A 17,693-nucleotide genomic window follows, 5' to 3' on the forward strand; every position below is an offset into this window, starting at 1 on the left:
AAAACAGTCTGAAAAAAGAGCAGTAGCTATCACAGATAAATAAGATAATTGAAGTACAAAAAATAATTTTTATAGTATGGGGGTATAAATTGTTTGATTTTAACTTAATAAATATATTTAAATTGATTCAAATTACATGAGTTTTTATTCAATTAATTAATTAATTCATTAAAACGATAGACGAAATAAATAAAAAGTGGAGTAGTCGATTTGATTGTCTTTTTCCAATGAATAAAATTGAACAATGAACCCTCCTAAACCCGACTTTCACTTTCAAACTACCGCCAAATGAAAATGAAGGCGGTCTACGTTTCAAAATTTCAAATCCCTTCCTCAACACCGTCGATTAATTATCAAAATCAACGGCTACAATCCACGATCCGCGTCACTCTTATCTGACCAACAACAACTCTCCCCTAAACCATTATATAAACAAACCCCTCCCCTCATGTCTCCTCACCAAATTCACATTCACAACAAAGCATAGTCTCTCTAGAAGATTTGTAAACAATGGCACCAAAGGCAGCAGAGAAGAAACCAGCCGAGAAGGCGCCAGCCGAGAAGAAGCCGAAAGCCGGGAAGAAGCTTCCAAAGGAGGCCGGAGGCGCTGGAGCCGACAAGAAGAAGAAGAGGTCAAAAAAGAGCGTTGAAACCTACAAGATCTACATCTTCAAGGTTCTCAAGCAAGTGCACCCTGACATTGGTATATCTAGCAAGGCTATGGGTATAATGAACAGTTTTATTAATGATATTTTCGAGAAGCTTGCTCAGGAATCTGCTAGATTGGCTAGGTATAATAAGAAACCTACTATTACTTCTAGGGAAATTCAGACTGCTGTGAGGTTGGTGCTTCCTGGTGAATTGGCTAAACATGCTGTTTCTGAGGGTACTAAGGCTGTTACTAAGTTTACTAGCTCTTAAATTCGATTTTTAGGGTTAGGGTTAGGGTTTCTTGATGTAAAAAAAAAAGAAATGTCCTGTTTAGGGTTTCTGTTTGAAATTTATGCCAATGTAATGGACAATTATTCAGTCAATGAAGAATTTTCAGTTTCTACGTTAAATTTGATTGATTTTAAATTATGATCCTTTATGTTCTGTATTTGTTATCTGCTGTCTTGCAAAGTTGATTTTAGGGCTAGGGTTAGGGTTTGTAGATGTGAAAAATATGCCCTCTTAGGGTCTCTGTTTTGGAATTTATGCAATGTAATGGATAGCTATTTGTTGAATGAGGGATTCTCGGTTTCAATGTTAAATTTGCTTGATTTTGAATTATTATGATTTACCAATTACCTCTGTTGCCAAATTCAGTGGCTATTAAATCAATTTTAGGGTTGTGTTTTGTCTCTGGTTTTTAATTAGGGTTTGTAGGGTTTTTTTTTTTTAAAGTCGGATTAAGGTTTCTATTGAAGTTAATGGCATGTAATGTGGACAGCTATTTGAGTGAATGAAGAATTTTCAATTTTCTTGGTTTAAATTGTTTGATTTTCAATGATGATGCTTTAAGTTCAGCGAATGAAGGATTTTCAATTTCATCTGCTAAATTTCTTTGATATGAATTATGATGCTTTAAGTTCTGTTGCTAGCTATTAATCAATTTTAAGGTTGTGTTTTTATGGTTTTATCTATTAGGACTTTGTGGAATTTAATGGACAGCTATTCCTTGAATGGAGAATTTTCAATTTTCTCTGTTAAAGTTGCTTGATTTTGGCTTTTTGTCTTTTGAATTTCCAAAGCCTTCTCTATGCGTTAATGCTCACTCAGCTTCCTGTTCAATCTTGATTTGTTGATTGATGGGGAGAATTCACATTTGTCCATCAATTTTAGGGTTTGGATATGCAGATGTAAAAATGTCCAATTGGTTTTCTGTTGAAATTTGTGAAATGTAACGGACAGCTGTTCAATGAATGAAGAATTTTCAGTTTCTCTGTTAAATTTGATTGATTTTGAATTATGATGCTTTATATTTGGTATTACTTACCTGTTTTGCCTTGTTTAGTTTCAGCTGTTTGTCTCATGATTCCTTGAAGCTGTCTCTATGCATAATGCTTATAAAGTTGGCTGTCCAATCTCGATTTGTTGCTTGATATTTGCAATGTCTCTTAGGTGATTCCCTGCTCAACAATCTGGTGTCTGTTTACTCTCTATTTAGTGAAATGTTTGTACTTTTGCAATCTGTATGAGACTAATTTTTTTTTTTTTTTAACGAGTCTCAAAAGATTTGTCCTTTTTTTTTTAATTTATTATTAATAGCTTGTAATCCTCTTTCTATTGAACTTTACTAACATGTAATGTGGACAGCTGTCTTTGAATGAAGAATTTTCAGTTTCTCGGTTAAATTTTTTTGATTTTGAATTATGACAGCTTTAGGTTCTGTATTACTTACCTGTTTGGCCTTGTTAAGTTTGAACTCTTTGTCTCATGATTCTTCAAATCTGTCTCCATGCATTAATCTTACACAGCTGGCTGTCCGATTTCGATTTTTTTTTTTTTAAATCCCCCTTTGTTGGAGTGGAGCTATTGCTCCTTTGGTGACTTGAACCCATGACCCTGGGGTTGTATGTGAGGGGTGCTGAACCTCCTCTGGTCAAATTAGTTAGAAAGCAATTGACATTTGTCCAATAGTGTTTTTTTTTTATTTTTTTATTTAAATTTATTACATAGGGGGTAGGGGAAGGGGAAATGGGGAGGGGATTACAACGTGGGGATTCGAACCCTCACCAATAAGGTGCAAGTTCAGTTAGCCAACCAACTGAGCTACTAAATCCCTACACATTTGTCCAACAGCTTCAATGTTGCTTAGGCAATTCCCTGAGCAAGAATCTGGTATCTGTTGACTCTTCATTTAGTGAAATGTTTGTACTTTCTTTTCCAATTTATAAGACACAATTTTTTTGTACTCAAAGGATTGATGCTTTTTCGGATTAACGACTTCTAATGGTTACATTTTTTATTTTGTTTTGACTAATTGACATGATTTGTTGTGTGGATTATACTAGAAGTTTTTATTTTTATTTTTAGTTGTTTGTGTTTGATGCATAATATTATACAATACTTTTGTTTCAAAAGGTACTTGCTAGTGTCAACAAGGAGAGACTGATGGGCTATTACTTTGTGTCTCGACTTATTTTTCTTTTTGGTGAAAAAAGATATTGTTGGTTTAGTTGAGTACATAAGCTTGCTGGTGAACAGTACTAGGTCTTGGATGTGGATAGGATTGAATGACGAGTAGATAATAATACCTTCGGGTGTTATATGTGTAGGTTCCCCCCCTCTTATCCCTGTCATGTTTTGCTGGTTTGTTTTGAGGTAAATCCTGATGGATGTTTATTGAGCTGTTTTCTTTAACAGAGTCTGCACTTGCTTAACAACTAAGTAATTGATGGTTATGTAATTATGTTTTACTTGCTTGTATTTTTTGCTTCTCACCTTGAAAGCACTCCTATCTTGAATGTCTACATAGATCTCATATCTCTCCCCTCCTTTTATGCCATATTTGTAGAATATTGACAGGACACTTGGGCGTTCAGTTTCTTTGATAATGTTTGATCCATGGTAGTGACACTGGATGTCCATGATTTTTCAGAAGGTACAATTATATTTGAAGTTTGAAAGAGGGATAAGGTCTTCTAATATCTATTATGTGTTATCTTCAGTGATAATTGCGCTGTTCTTGTTGTAGACACTGAAACTGATTACAATATCATTTTCAGGAGACTCCTCTGCAGCACCTAGCTTCTGTTGCTGTTATTAACTATTACTGAGCTCCTCCACTGCTCAAAATTGAATTAAAATGTTTAGTTCGCTTGCTTCTGATGGTTTACTCGTGCAGGTTAGCATTTTTCCCCTCTGATTTTGAGCTATTCCAGTACAGGCAATTGAATCAACTGTTAAGATCCTAGATCAGATATCATGCTTCTCTGCCTCATAGCACTGTTTCGTCTTCTCCTCTAGTGAACGTGTTCTACAAGTTCTGTCAGTGTAATCTTTATCTTTTTAAACTAGAGCACACTGCTTTTCTTGAAATTCTCTATAACCCCCTTAATGTTGGCTACTTTGCAACTTCCCCCTTAGACACTCTTGGCTTTTTTGTTTTGTTTTTGTGGGGGCAATTAAAAGAGAACTTTATTAATCACCAAGTGAGAATTTCAAACCAGGGGAGAGACAACCAACTCAGCCCCTTCTCATTTTCTACCTATGTACCTAGAAAACATGAAGCCTCGGAACATATAACCCAAACAATACAAATATGCCTAGAGAGTACTAATGTATCCAAACAGCCTATTACTAGATCTTACTCTAGTGCAAATAGCAAGCTTCAGTTGATGAAGCATTTGCTCCTTAGTTGTTGCTCTGTGCTGAAAAATCCTAGAATTCCTTTCAATCCATATGCCGCGGATCACTGCTTTGGAGACATTTCCACAAGGGTGTCTCTTAGACCTAAAAGAAAATACATAGCACCATTGGTCTTCTTTCTGTCCTTATTTTGAATGTCTTTGGCACCTATATCTTCCATTGCTCACTATGTCGACATATTTCTCTTCTTTCTTATTCACTGTTGGCATATTTCTTGCTTCACCATCCTTTTCTTTTTATTCTTTATTTTTTTCATCTAGACCAAATTATACCTGTTTAATTGTGTCATTGTTGAAATATTATGAAGTTGTAATACCCTCTTTAAGAGTTTGATATTTGGGTCGTGATGGTTTTATACCAGCCGGTACTAGGAAGCATGTGTCCACCATTCTGTTATGGCATATGAAGATGAAATAATGAGATTGTCGTGTAATTATCTTTTGTTTTTCTTCATTTATGTTGTAATAAATCATAGTGTGCCTATCTTACACATGTTTTCATTCTATCTTTCTAATGGGAATCTTTATGGCCTTATTTATACTAAATAATGGTGTCCCTTTGTCTTTTTCATTGATTTAAATAACATTGCTAAAGGTTAGGTTTTTCATTAAGCAAGCGGACCCCACCCCCCGAAAAATTTTCGTCGCTGTAAAACAAATTTGATTTGTAGAAAATAGAGATAATGGTCACAGGGGACATAGCGAAAAGAACAAAATGCGATTTATATGTTTGTGTAGAGATAAGTTCAAGATTTAGTCAAACTCTATGAGAGAAGTTTTGATTTGTCTTGCATTGGAATGAGATGGACCTCAATAGAGGTGGACTATATTTGTTAGTTTGTTTAATGCATATCTAAGTGGGATTTGTAGTCAAAATTATACAGGAATAGGTTTTTCAGTTTCTAGTCGAAGTAGGTTTCATACTAATTATAAATGGAGACGTTATTAGCTATTTTCATACAGTAGAGAAGTAGAGGAGAATTGTAGAGATCGTTTAGAGATTCAATGAGAAATTCTGAATAATTCTTTTTCTTTATATTGGTATCGTAGCCTCAACGATCTTGGTAGAGAATCAAGTAGCACCGCTGCTGGCGGGCGGAGCTAACCAAGGTGTGCCGTCCGCCTGGCCAATGATTATGTTGACAAACGCCGGCAAATAATATATGCATTAAAAACAATCATGCCTGGAAGGATGGAGCATAAACAAAATTGCAAGGGTAAAGAGGTGCATCACAATTTTCATATTTATAGACTATTAAATGTTAAATAATTGTTGAATATGTACAAAAGTTCATCTCCAAAGTGGAATAATCGTCATATGAGATCTCTTTAACATGTCTCTTCCTTGACAGAAAAGGTGTTTACTGCTTACTCCCTTCGTCTTTTTTACTTATCGCTTATATTGCTTACTCCCTTCGTCTTTTTTACTTATCGCTTATATTTAAAATTTTATTTTGCTTGTCTATTTTAGTAAATCAATTACTTTTTTTAAATATTATCCTTATCATTAGATAACTATATAAAGTACTAGTAATCAAATTTAGATTTTCAAAATATAATTAATATGAATAATTTGGTAAAACAGATTTTTAATAAATGATATTTTAAAAGGAGTGCTAAATCAATAGAGGACAAGTAAAAAGGAACGCATGCAACAATTTAATGCTAGCATAAAGAAAGTACAAAAAAATAATGGCCATCCCTATCAAATCCTCTTACCTTAGGATCTTCTGAAAGTAATGGACCCCATGAAATCTTATATACCTTTATAATATGACCAATCATGAATCATGGTATGCAAGCACATGTTGAATTAATATATTATATGTTGTTTGTTGACTATAATGTGCATATGTGATAAAAAGCTTTTGTGTTAAAAGTAAGTATTTTGACATCCATTTCAATTCAGGATTCTTGCTTTTTCTTCTACTTCTGATATATTCAGCTTGAGAAAGTAGAAAAAGACAAGATAGGGTCTGTGTCAAGTTAACTGCCTCAGTGTTTCAGCTAGCCAAGAATCTTGATTTAAGAAGCTTTTGTGTTACAAAGTAAGTATATGGACACCCAATTCAGTTCAAGATTCTTGCTTTTTGTTTCACTTCTGATATATTTCAGCTTAGAAAGTTAAAAAAAAGGTAAGATTCTTTATAAAGGCTGTGTCGCAAATTTAACTGCTTCAGTGTTCTGCTAGCCAAGAATCTTGATTTAAGAAGCTTTTGTTAAATAGCAAGTAGTTGGACAACCAATTCAATTCAAGATTATTGCTTTTTGTTTCACTTTTGATATTTCAGCATAGAAAGTAGAAGAAGACAAGATTTTTGATACAGGATCTGTGTCAATTCAATTCGAGATTCTTGCCTTTTCTTTCACTTCTGATATTTTTCAACTGAGAAAGTAGGAAAAAAGTAGAAAAAGACAAGATTTTGATAAAGGGTCTGTGTCAAATTAACTGCTTGTGTGTCTCAGCTAGCCAAGAATCTTGATTTAAGGGGCTATTATATTAATGGAGGAAAGACAGAAAAAAGGGAGTTTGGTTTTTGCAGTTAATGGAGAGAGATTTGAGTTGCCATGTGTTGATACTTCCACAACTTTGCTTCAGTTCTTGCGCTCTGAGACTTGTTTCAAGAGTCCAAAACTTGGTTGTGGTGAAGGTAATGCTCCTTTTTTACCACTCTGTTACATAATATTATATGTGTTTTGAATAACCGTGATATCCGGTCTGCTTGCGCACACCTTGACTAATTCCAGGGGTACCTACCCCCCCACAAGCACAAGTATCGAGCAACTTTGTGCATCAAGGCTTGGACAGATAGGAAGAGATAGGAATAAATCAACTGGTGTTTTTGCCTCTGTTGGAATTCGAACGTGATACCTTATGGTTCTCAACCCACCTAGTGTATACTATATGTTTGTTTTGGTGCTATTTACATAAGGAATGTTAAAAACTGTGGATTTACTTAAATTTGTGTTCTTCTGGCCAATCTTCCTTTTGCTTTGTTTCTGTTCTTTCCTTGGGAATTGACAACTTCTGTTGTACTATTCTTATTCACCAGTCATCCTACAAAAAGTTTATTATAACTTATTAGGAATTCCTTAAGAGTTTTTTTTTTTTTTTTTTGTGTATAATTAAATTCTATGCTCTTTTAAGTGTTTTACTCTTAAGTGTTTTGTGGCACCGAAGGGCGTGGTGGGACGGTAAAGGTTCTTTCACCCTTAAACAGAGGTCTCGGGTCCTAGTCTCGGGAATGGGATGCTCTTCATAATGGATTAATCAGGCCATTGGATTCCGGGGTGCTTGAAGGTTTTCTGGCAATGAAATCTTTCATTTACATGAATTGGTTTCTCTTAAACTGTGGGCTGCAAGCTTTTTATTTCCTTTTTCCATATAAAGTAATGGAGCTTTTGTTTCATAGTGAAATACTTGTTGTGATTTCTTTTTAGGAGTTATAACAATCAGTTCTCAAGAATCGAACACGATGCGTAATGATCATATCCTTGTTTGCTGACTTTTAGACTATATGGAATCCTTGTTGTTTCATAAATCTTTCAGAGGATAATCATCTCTTCACTTTCCATCTTTGATCTGATTATGTATTTGTATAACGAATCCTATATTTGTGTAACGAATCCTAACTTTTTTGTATGGTTACAGGTGGTTGTGGGGCTTGTGTTGTTCTGGTCTCGAAGTATGATCCTGAGCTTAAAAAGGTCCAAGATTTCAGCATGAGTTCGTGCCTTACACTTCTTTGCAGTTTAAATGGTTGTTCAATTACTACAAGTGAAGGCCTTGGGAACACCAGAGATGGTTTTCACTCTATTCATGAAAGATTTGCTGGTTTCCATGCGTCTCAATGCGGCTTTTGCACTCCTGGCATGCGTATGTCATTTTTCTCGGCTCTCGTCAATGCCGATAAAGGAAACAAACCCGATCCTCCACCGGGATTCTCTAGGCTTACTTCATCTGAAAGCTGAAAAGGCCATAGCAGGGAACCTTTGTCGGTGCACTGGTTACCGGCCAATTGCTGATGCCTGCAAGACTTTTGCTGCTGATATGGATATTGAGGATTTGGGATTCAATTCTTTTTGGAAAAAGGGAGATTCCAAGGAAATGAAAGTAAGTAAATTACCACCCTATGATCCAACCTAGAATTTTAATACATATCCCGAGTTCTTGAAAAGTGAATCCGCTGCAAATTTAGACTCCACAAGGTACCCTCGGTACAGTCCTGTTTCAATTGAGGAGCTACAGATCTTGTTGAACTCAAACGTGACGGAAAATGGTGCAAGCTTTAAACTAGTTGTTGGTAATACTGGCACAGGTTTTTATAAGGAAACTCAGCGATACGATCATTACGTTGATCTCAGGTACATTCCTGAACTATCAATCATCAAAAGAGATCAGACAGGAATTGAAGTTGGAGCAACGGTGACTATCTCTAAACTCGTTTCATTCTTGAAAGTGGAAAGTAAGGTCAATTTCGGTTCATATGGGAAGTTGGTGTCCGAAACACAGCTTGCCACATGGAGAAGATTGCTTCACCGTTTGTTAGAAACTCCGCTAGTGTGGGAGGAAATTTGGTTATGGCACAGAAGAATGGTTTTCTTTCAGATATTGCTACATTATTTCTTGGGCTTTCTGCTACTGTTAGCTTGATGACCAGTCATGGACTTGAAAAGCCCACATGGGAGGAGTTTATTATCAAGACCACCACTAGACCCGAGGACTGTGCTTCTAAGTGTTTCCATCCCATTTAAGAAAGATCGAAGTTCTCTCCGAACTAGTTCTAGATTTTTGTTTGAAACCTATCGAGCTGCTCCACGACCTCATGGGAATGCATTACCATATGTAAATGCTGCATTCCAGGCTGACGTTTCTCTCTGCAAGAACGGCGTCCTGTTAACAATGTCCATTTGGCTTTTGGTGCTTATGGCTCAAAACATGCAATGAAGGGCTAAAAATGTAGAAGAATATTTAGCCGGGAAAATGTTGAGCGTAAATGTTCTGTATGAAGCACTTAAACTAGTCAAACTAGCAGTGGTACTGGAAGATGACACTTTACACCCTGAGTACAGATCAAGCTTGGCTGTCAGTTATGTTTTTAAGTTTCTTTATCCCTTCACTGATGTTCATTCTGCTATTTCTGGTGTTTTACTTGATGGAATTAGCAACATCTCGGTTGAGGAAGTTTCCGAAAGTAGTAATGATGGCTGCATCAGTCGGGGGAGAAAACAAACACTACTATCTTCGGCTAAGCAGGTTGTTGAATCAAGTGCCGGGTACTATCCAGTAGGTGAACCGATGAAGAAGGTTGGAGCTGCCATGCAAGCTGCTGGTTTGTTCTCTCCTTTTAATATTTTGTGTCATCTTGTGAGTATTGAGCGAAGGGGAGCATTGGAGCGACAATAAAGTTGTCTCCGTGTGACCTATAGGTCACGGGTTCGAGCCGTAGAATCAACCATTGATGCTTGTATTAGTCTGCCTACATTACACCCCCCTTGGGGTGCCGCCCTTCTGGCCGTTGCATGAACGAGGGATTCGTTGTGCAGCGGGCTGCCCCCAATCACGTGCTTCATACCCTTTTTTCTGGCATTGACACTGCTGATTTTTGAGATATAAGTGGGTTATTGACAAGGTACACTATTAAAGGCCTAGGAGTATTAACAATCACTAAGTTTCTATTTAATTCAGTTTAAACATGCAAATTTTATCTTGTCTAGATGAATGAATAACCTAATATGTTCTCTATATTTTCATTGTCTAACATCTGCTTATGATTTCTGTATTTTCTGTAGATACAATTCAATAGAAATTTTACTTTGAGAGGGAGCAATTCTCATACGAACCCGACTAAATGACAAAAAATTTGAGCAATGTTTAATAGATGTTTTTTGGTGAAACTGAAGGAAAATTGCTTGACATTCTTTAATTTAGGAGAAGCCTCGTTTAGATGTTTGTGAAGGGTAGAGGCTATGTGCTCGCACCCGTGTTAGATTCTCAAAAAATGCATTAATTTTGGATAATCCGACACGCATCCGTCGACATTTTTGAAGAGTCCGAGCAACATAGGGTAGAAGTGTGTTTCTCACGAAACTCGTCCCTTCCCAAGTCTTTTGTTTCTTCAGGGATGCTCCGGACAGTCCATCTTTATGATTGAGCTTTATATTCCTATATGTTGCTCGGACTGTTAAAAAGTATCGCCGGATGTGTGTAGGATCCGCCAAAAGCTACGCATTTTTTAAGGATCTGACATGGGCGCGTCAACATTTTTGGAAGGCCCAAGCAACATAGTTATATTTTGTGAAATTGATAACTGATATTTAAAGTGAAAATACACTACTAAAGAAACAACTAGTACAAGAGTGAAAATCCATCTAGGAGATATGAGACCGGGGAAATAGTTTACTGTGCCTCAGCTTGGATATAACTGTAGCTAAATAGTGTTAGGGTTCATTTGACGCCTCCAGTACAACTGTACAGGGGCGGATGTATATTGGAAGTTACGGGTTCAGCCGAACTCAATAGTTTTGTCTCATACTCTGTATCTATTTTAAGAAATCCACTAACAACAACAACAGCAACATACCCAGTGAAATCCCACAATGTGGGGTCTGGGGAGGGTAAAGTGTACGCAGGGTAAAGTGTACGCAGACCTTACCCCTATCTCGGAAGATAGGGAGGTTGTTTTCGGAAGACCCTTGGCTCAAGAGAAAACATAAGAAAAGGTCAGATAAGCACAAGCAGTTCGAAGCAAAATGAAAATGAAACTAAAGAAAGCGAACAAGTCATGATAGAGCAGTCTGAGAAAAGGAAGCAGTAGCTACCACAAATAAATAAGATAATTGAAGTACAAGAAACAACACATAGTAGCAAGCATTAAATGACAATAGACTATATATCAAAACTGCGAATACCTACTAGCCTTCTACCCTAATCTGAGTCCTCCATAACCTCCTATCTAAGGTCATGTCCTCGGTAAGCTGAAATTGCGCCATGTCCTGTCTAAGCACCCCTCTCCAATACTTCTTCGGCCTACCTCTACCTCTTCTGAAACCATCCATAGCTAACCTCTCCCACCTCCGCACTGAGGCATCTGTGTCTCTTCTCCTCACATGCCCAAACCATCTCAGTCTCGCTTCCCGCATCTTATCCTCCACTGATGCCACTCCCACCTTATCTCGGATATCTTTATTCCTAATCCCATCTCGCCTGGTGTGCCCACACATCCATCGCAACATTCTCATTTCCGCAACTTTCATCTTTTGGACGTGAGAGTTCTTGACTGCCCAACGCTCTGCCCCGTACAACAAAGTCGGTCTCACAACCACTTTGTAGAACCTGCCTTTAAGTTTTGGTGGCACCTTCTTGTCACACAGCAAGAAATCCACTAAATATGTGTAAATATTAAATTTCATACCTAGTAACTCAAATGGTCGATTCCAGTGGCATTCCGGATAAAGTTCAAATCCTGGGTGCGCCTCTGCAACTATAGGCTGGTTCGTACCATTCTATGGTGTTAATACATATTCAGCAGTTATATTTTGGTTATAAATTTCCTCATCAGCCTTTCCTCCTCCCTCGTCATTTATTATTGGAGACGAGGCTTGAGCTTTCGTTTTGAATTTTCTCTTCTCTGAAAATGGTTCAGTATTTTTCTAGATCAGTTGTTTTGGTCATTTCTTCTCCTTTATTGTTGACCTCGTTTTCACATATTCCTCTTGCCATGCTTAATTTTCTTCACACAAAATAGCTTATCTGCATATTATGTTAATGATAACTTTGTTATGCAACACTCCAAACTTCATGTGTGCTGGTTTATATAATATGTTGCAGGTGAAGCTGTTTATGTAGATGACATTCCATCACCACCTGACTGCCTGCATGGAGCATTTCTCTACAGTACAAAGCCATTAGCTGGTATCAAGGGAATCCAGCTTGATACTAATCAATTAACAGATGGAGTCACCACCATCATTACTTTTAAAGATATCCCAAGCGGAGGGGCAAATGTAGGAGCTATTACAAGGTTTGATTCCGAGCCTTTATTTGCAGATGATCTCGCCCGATGCGCTGGTGACAGAATTGCAGTTGTGGTAAGCACTTCCAAGCTTCCTTCAGTTGGAATGGTTTTGTGAAACTTTAATCTCTCATACACTTTAATCCAGAGGAACTTGAACTATTTCTTTATGTTGTTCGATATGGTGGTCGAATGAGATAGGTTGCTGACAGTCAGAGGTCTGCTGATGTAGCTGCAAGAATGGCCCTTGTTGAAGACGACACTACAATTATAGGTTCACCCATTTTAACCGTTGAGGAAGCTTTTGAGATCTAGCTTTATCCAAATCCCGCCATCTCTATCCAAAACAGGTTGGTGATTTCTCAAAAGGAATGGCTGAAGCTGATCACAAAATTCTCTCTGCTGAGGTACTTTTGATTTCTCTTAATATACATTTGTTCTTTGTTGCTCAGGCTCTAAAAAATATTGTTGCACCCGTGTTGGATCCTCCAAAAATGCACAACTTTTGGAGGATTCGGCGCACACCTGGTGGCGTTTTTGAAGAGTCTGAGCAACTGTTATGTTTCAAATGTTTCCTTAAATTTAATTCCTGGATGGTAATAGCATGTATAACCAGATGTACGCCAAAGGTACAAATGTATTACTGGTCTCTTTTAATAATCATTTCCAGATAAGACTCGGTTCCGAGTACTATTTTTATATGGAGACACAGACTGCCCTTGCAATTCCAGATGAAGACAATTGCATGGTTGTTTACACTTCAAGCCAGTGCCCTGAGAATGCGCATCATGTAATTGCCAGTTGTCTTGGTGTTCCCGAACACAATATCCGTGTAATTACAAGAAGGGTTGGAGGTGGCTTTGGGGGCAAGTCAGTCAAAGCAATGCCTGTGAGTATTTGAAAAGGAAAAATAGTACTCCCTCTGTCCCAAAAAGATTGTCCTCCTTTCCTTTTTAGCCTGTCCCAAAAAGATTGTCCCCTTTCTATATATTTAGAAGCAATTTAACTTTATGAGATGATGTACAGCCACACAAATATCTAAGGCTTGTTTTGGACTACACATTTCAAAAGTCTTCCTTTATTTCTTAAACTTTGTGCCAAGTCAAAAGAGGACAATCTTTTTGGGACGGAGGGAGTAATAATTACAATTCTCTGATTCTGATGTTAAAGTTTATGTATGATTATAGGTTTCCACAGCCTGTGCACTAGCAGCATACAAGTTAAGACGACCTGTCAGGATATATGTCAACCGGAACGGTGACATGATAATGACAGGAGGACGATACCCGATGAAAGTAACTTACAGTGTAGGATTCAAGTCGAGCGGAAAGATCACAGCATTACATCTTGATATATTGATAAATGCTGGGATCACGGGAGATTTAAGCCCCATTTTACCATCAAATGTAATTAAAACACTAAAAAAATATGATTGGGGTCCCTTATCTTTTGATATAAAACTATGCAAGACAAATCTCACCAGCAAATCGACTATGCGGGGTCCTGGGGAGGTGCAAGGATCTCATATTGCCGAAGCTATAATAGAGCATGTGTCGAGTTTACTGCCGATGGAGGTGGACTCTGTCAGAAATGAAAATGTTAATACATTTGAAAGCCTTAACTTATTCTATGATAACATTGTAGCAGAAGTAGGAGAATATACATTGCCTAGTATCATGGATAAGTTGGCTGTGTCGTCGAGCTTTTTCCTACGAAGCAAGATGATAGAACAGTATCACCAGAAAAACACATGGAAGAAAAGGGGTATTTCTCGAGTGCCAATTGTGTTTGAAGCTACGCAACGACCGACCCCAGGAAAGTCAGTATTCTGCAGGACGGATCGATTGTTGTAGAGGTCGGAGGGATTGAAATTGGCCAAGGGCTATGGACAAAGGTTAGACAGATGACTGCCTATGCTCTTGGTTTTATTGAAAGTAGTTGGGCCGAAGACCTCATGGAGAAAGTACGAGTCATACAAGCAGACACCTTAAGCATAATGCAAGGCGGGTTTACAGCTGGAGCCACTACATCGGAATCAAGCTGTGAAGCAGCTAAGACTTTGCTGTAATGTCTTGGTTGAAAGGCTGACCCCTCTGAAGAAACATTTGCAGGAACAAAACGGCTCTGTTGATTGGCCGACACTGATTCGCCAGGTCTGTTTTCCACTATATATATGACCACCTCCTCCATTTTTTCTGACATTTCAATTCTGCCAGTCACGGGGTCAATCACTATGAAATTTTTATTCTTGAATTCAATTTGAAGACCTAACAAAGTGAATCACTTAAAAAGTAACGAATTGCATGTGTAGCTTGGAACGATAAGTAAACTAATTGCATATCTGAGTTTGCAGTTCTCTCCCACACACCCCCTATTTTGCAGGCACAAACGCAATCAGTAAACTTAGCAGCAAATTCTTATTATGTACCAGAATTCGGTTCCAAGAGTTATTTGAACTTTGGCGCTGCTGTCAGTGAGGTATATTAGTTGTTTCTGTCACTTTTTCTGGTTCCGTCATCCATGTCTTGGTAACGTCTCCCGCTTCAGTCTGCTTCAAGGATTATCAATTTTCAACATGTATGAGTACACAACACTCGGCAGGAAACTCCGGTTGTGGACCATTTTGCAGCCCAAATATATCTTCTGCAGCAACTTCATATGGCTAAGTAATAGTAATGCTCTTCTTGCAGGTGGAGATTGATATTCTGACTGGAGAGACTACCATTTTGCAGTCGGATATTATTTATGACTGTGGACAAAGCTTGAATCCAGCCGTTGATATGGGACAGGTTCTTCCCTCTGTCGAAGATTTTATATTTTGTTATTAGAATTTCCTTATATAAATTGAGAGGTGCATCATGCATTTGAGCTGTTATTCAAAACTTCAGAACCATCTATTCTTGATCACAAGATTGTTCTAAATAGTGGCTACGGTTTTTTCCCTTGCAGATTGAAGGGGCTTTTGTACAAGGAATCGGATTCTTTATGAACGAAGAATATCTTACAAACAATGACGGGTTAATGGTCTCAAATAGCACTTGGACATACAAGATCCCGACGATTGACACCATACCTCAGAATTTCAATGTTCATGTGGTAAACAGTGGACATCATGAAAAACGTGTTCTCTCATCCAAAGGTATTATTCTTTCTTCATTTCCTTTCCCCTCCCTTATGCCAAACCTCAAAGTTCTTTGCTTGTTCGCTTATAACTGTGAACATCATGAAAGGTTATTTAAACTCAATTCTTCACTTGGTTTAGTGGAAAATATTGCAAACCTGTTTCAAGTGATCCTTAAAAACAAGCAAGAGAAATAGAAGAGTGAAATTTCCTCCAGTAATATGAATCATTCGATCTCACTTTGGATTGACACGATATATGCATATTCATTCGTAGACAGTGGTGGATGTAGAGTATAATCTATGGATTCAAGGGAACCAAGTATCTTTTGTCCGGATCCTGTTTATATTTCAAGAAATTTACTAAATATCTATAAACAACTGACTGTTAATCCATTTATTGTTGTATATATTAATTCAAGATCATTGTTTAGGAACTCATGAAATTCAAATCATGAACCCGCCTTTGTTCACACAAACCGTTGAATCTTCATATGATTACTTTTTTGCAGCATCTGGTGAACCGCCGCTGCTTCTGGCAGCTTCAGTCCATTGTGCAACAAGAGCAGCCATTAAAGCAGCACGAGAACAGCTCAAACTGTGGGGCAAGCTCGATGGGTCTGTTTCCGAATTCTATATGGACGTCCCCGCCATATTACCTGTTGTGAAGACACAGTGTGGCATGGATTATGTGGAGAAATACTTGGAAACTCTGCTGGCTCAGAAATCTAACTAAAGGTGCATCAACATGTCTCAGATGATACCGAACTATGCTGTGTGGACTCTCCAAAATGTCGCCGCATCCGTGCCGTTTCCTCTAAAAATGCACTGCTTTGGAGGACCCGACGCTCTGGGGCATTTTTAAAGAGTCCGAGCAGTATAGATACCGAATTCCTGTTTTTCTTTAGATCTTCTTATAGAATTTGAACTGGTCTGTTTATTGTGATTTAAAGTTTCTTTGTTATTCTGTCTATATCAACCTCGGTGTATAGCAATAAAATGATGTTGTATTGAATTGATGAATTACAGATGATCTGAAAAGTTTTTTTTATCTGTTCAATTTATCTAGCGATATTTGAATAGGCCTGGAGTTTTAAGAAAGAAATAAAGACTTAATATTGAGCTATAAATATGTCATAAAATTCATGTGGCTATTAGACTTGTGAAATTGTGGTTTTTAAATATTTCATAAAATTTGTTTGGCTAAAAACTTCTTATTAAGGTAAAACGAAAAGTTTAAATTGGATTGTTTTCAAATTTAGAAAGTTGTCGTTTCTTATAACGGATTAACAAGGAAATGTGGTCACATAAAATGAAACTGAGGGAGTATTAAGTATTAACTGAAAAATCTTTCGAAAAGTATTACAAACTAAAAAGGAAATGTTGTCACATATTCGGTTTGATAGAGAACGTTTTATCCCTCAAAGTGGGCCTTTCCGACACGTATAAGAATTAATCGCATGTCAAAACAAGTATCGAACACCAGATATGATTTCTTACATTATGTTTATTGTAGAATATATATTTTTTAAAAAGGGGTAGGGGAAGGGGAAATGGGTAAGGGGATTATAAGGTGGGGAATGGTATCCTCACCAACAAGGTGCTACTAATGGCCAGTTTGTCCATGAGAGTTATTCACTTTTTTCACTGTATGGTGTTTGACCATAAAACTTTCAAATACTATTTCAAATACTACTTGAAGTTGTATTTGAAATTTGGAAAACAACCAAAACTTATTTTTTCACTTTTTTCACTTTCAATATATTCAAACAACTAAACATTTTTTACAAAAACTATAACCAAACACAACTCTATTTTCAATCCAACTTCAACTCCAACACCAAAATACCAAATAAAGTAAAAAATATTTGATTTTCATGACCAAACGCCTACTTAAGATTCCTCAATAATATAAGGGGAAAGGACACAAATGGCCACTGGGCCATAAATAATCCCATGCGCTGGCCCATCTATTCCCAAACCCAAAAATTAGCCCATAAACTATTCCCATTCGGTAGCCAAAATCTGTAGCAAGCCTTTTGTGGCGACTTTTATTTAAAAAGTCGCCACTAAAGGCTGGCCGGTCCAACAGCCCCATTGCTTTAAAAAAAAAAAAAGTCAGACTGTTTGTGGCGACTAAAAGTCGCCACTAAAGGGCTGGTACAGAAAAATCAAGCTTTTTAGTGGCAATTAAAAAAATCGCACT

The 17,693-nt window shown here is 37.4% G+C and overlaps 1 protein-coding gene and 1 pseudogene across 1 annotated transcript; both read left to right on the top strand.

Moving 5' to 3' along the window:
- The first annotated feature begins 442 nt into the window (after positions 1-442).
- On the top strand, positions 443-1,061 carry LOC132637333 (histone H2B-like). Its single transcript, XM_060354441.1, has one exon. The coding sequence runs from the start codon at positions 511-513 to the stop codon at positions 919-921; it is 411 nt and encodes a 136-aa protein (XP_060210424.1). The 5' UTR covers positions 443-510; the 3' UTR covers positions 922-1,061.
- A 140-nt stretch (positions 1,062-1,201) lies between these two features.
- Positions 1,202-16,551, top strand: LOC132637327 (abscisic-aldehyde oxidase-like; annotated as a pseudogene).
- The last annotated feature ends 1,142 nt before the right edge of the window (positions 16,552-17,693 follow it).

Source organism: Lycium barbarum, chromosome 1 (genome assembly GCF_019175385.1).
Source record: "Lycium barbarum isolate Lr01 chromosome 1, ASM1917538v2, whole genome shotgun sequence".
Classification (NCBI taxonomy): domain Eukaryota; kingdom Viridiplantae; phylum Streptophyta; class Magnoliopsida; order Solanales; family Solanaceae; genus Lycium; species Lycium barbarum.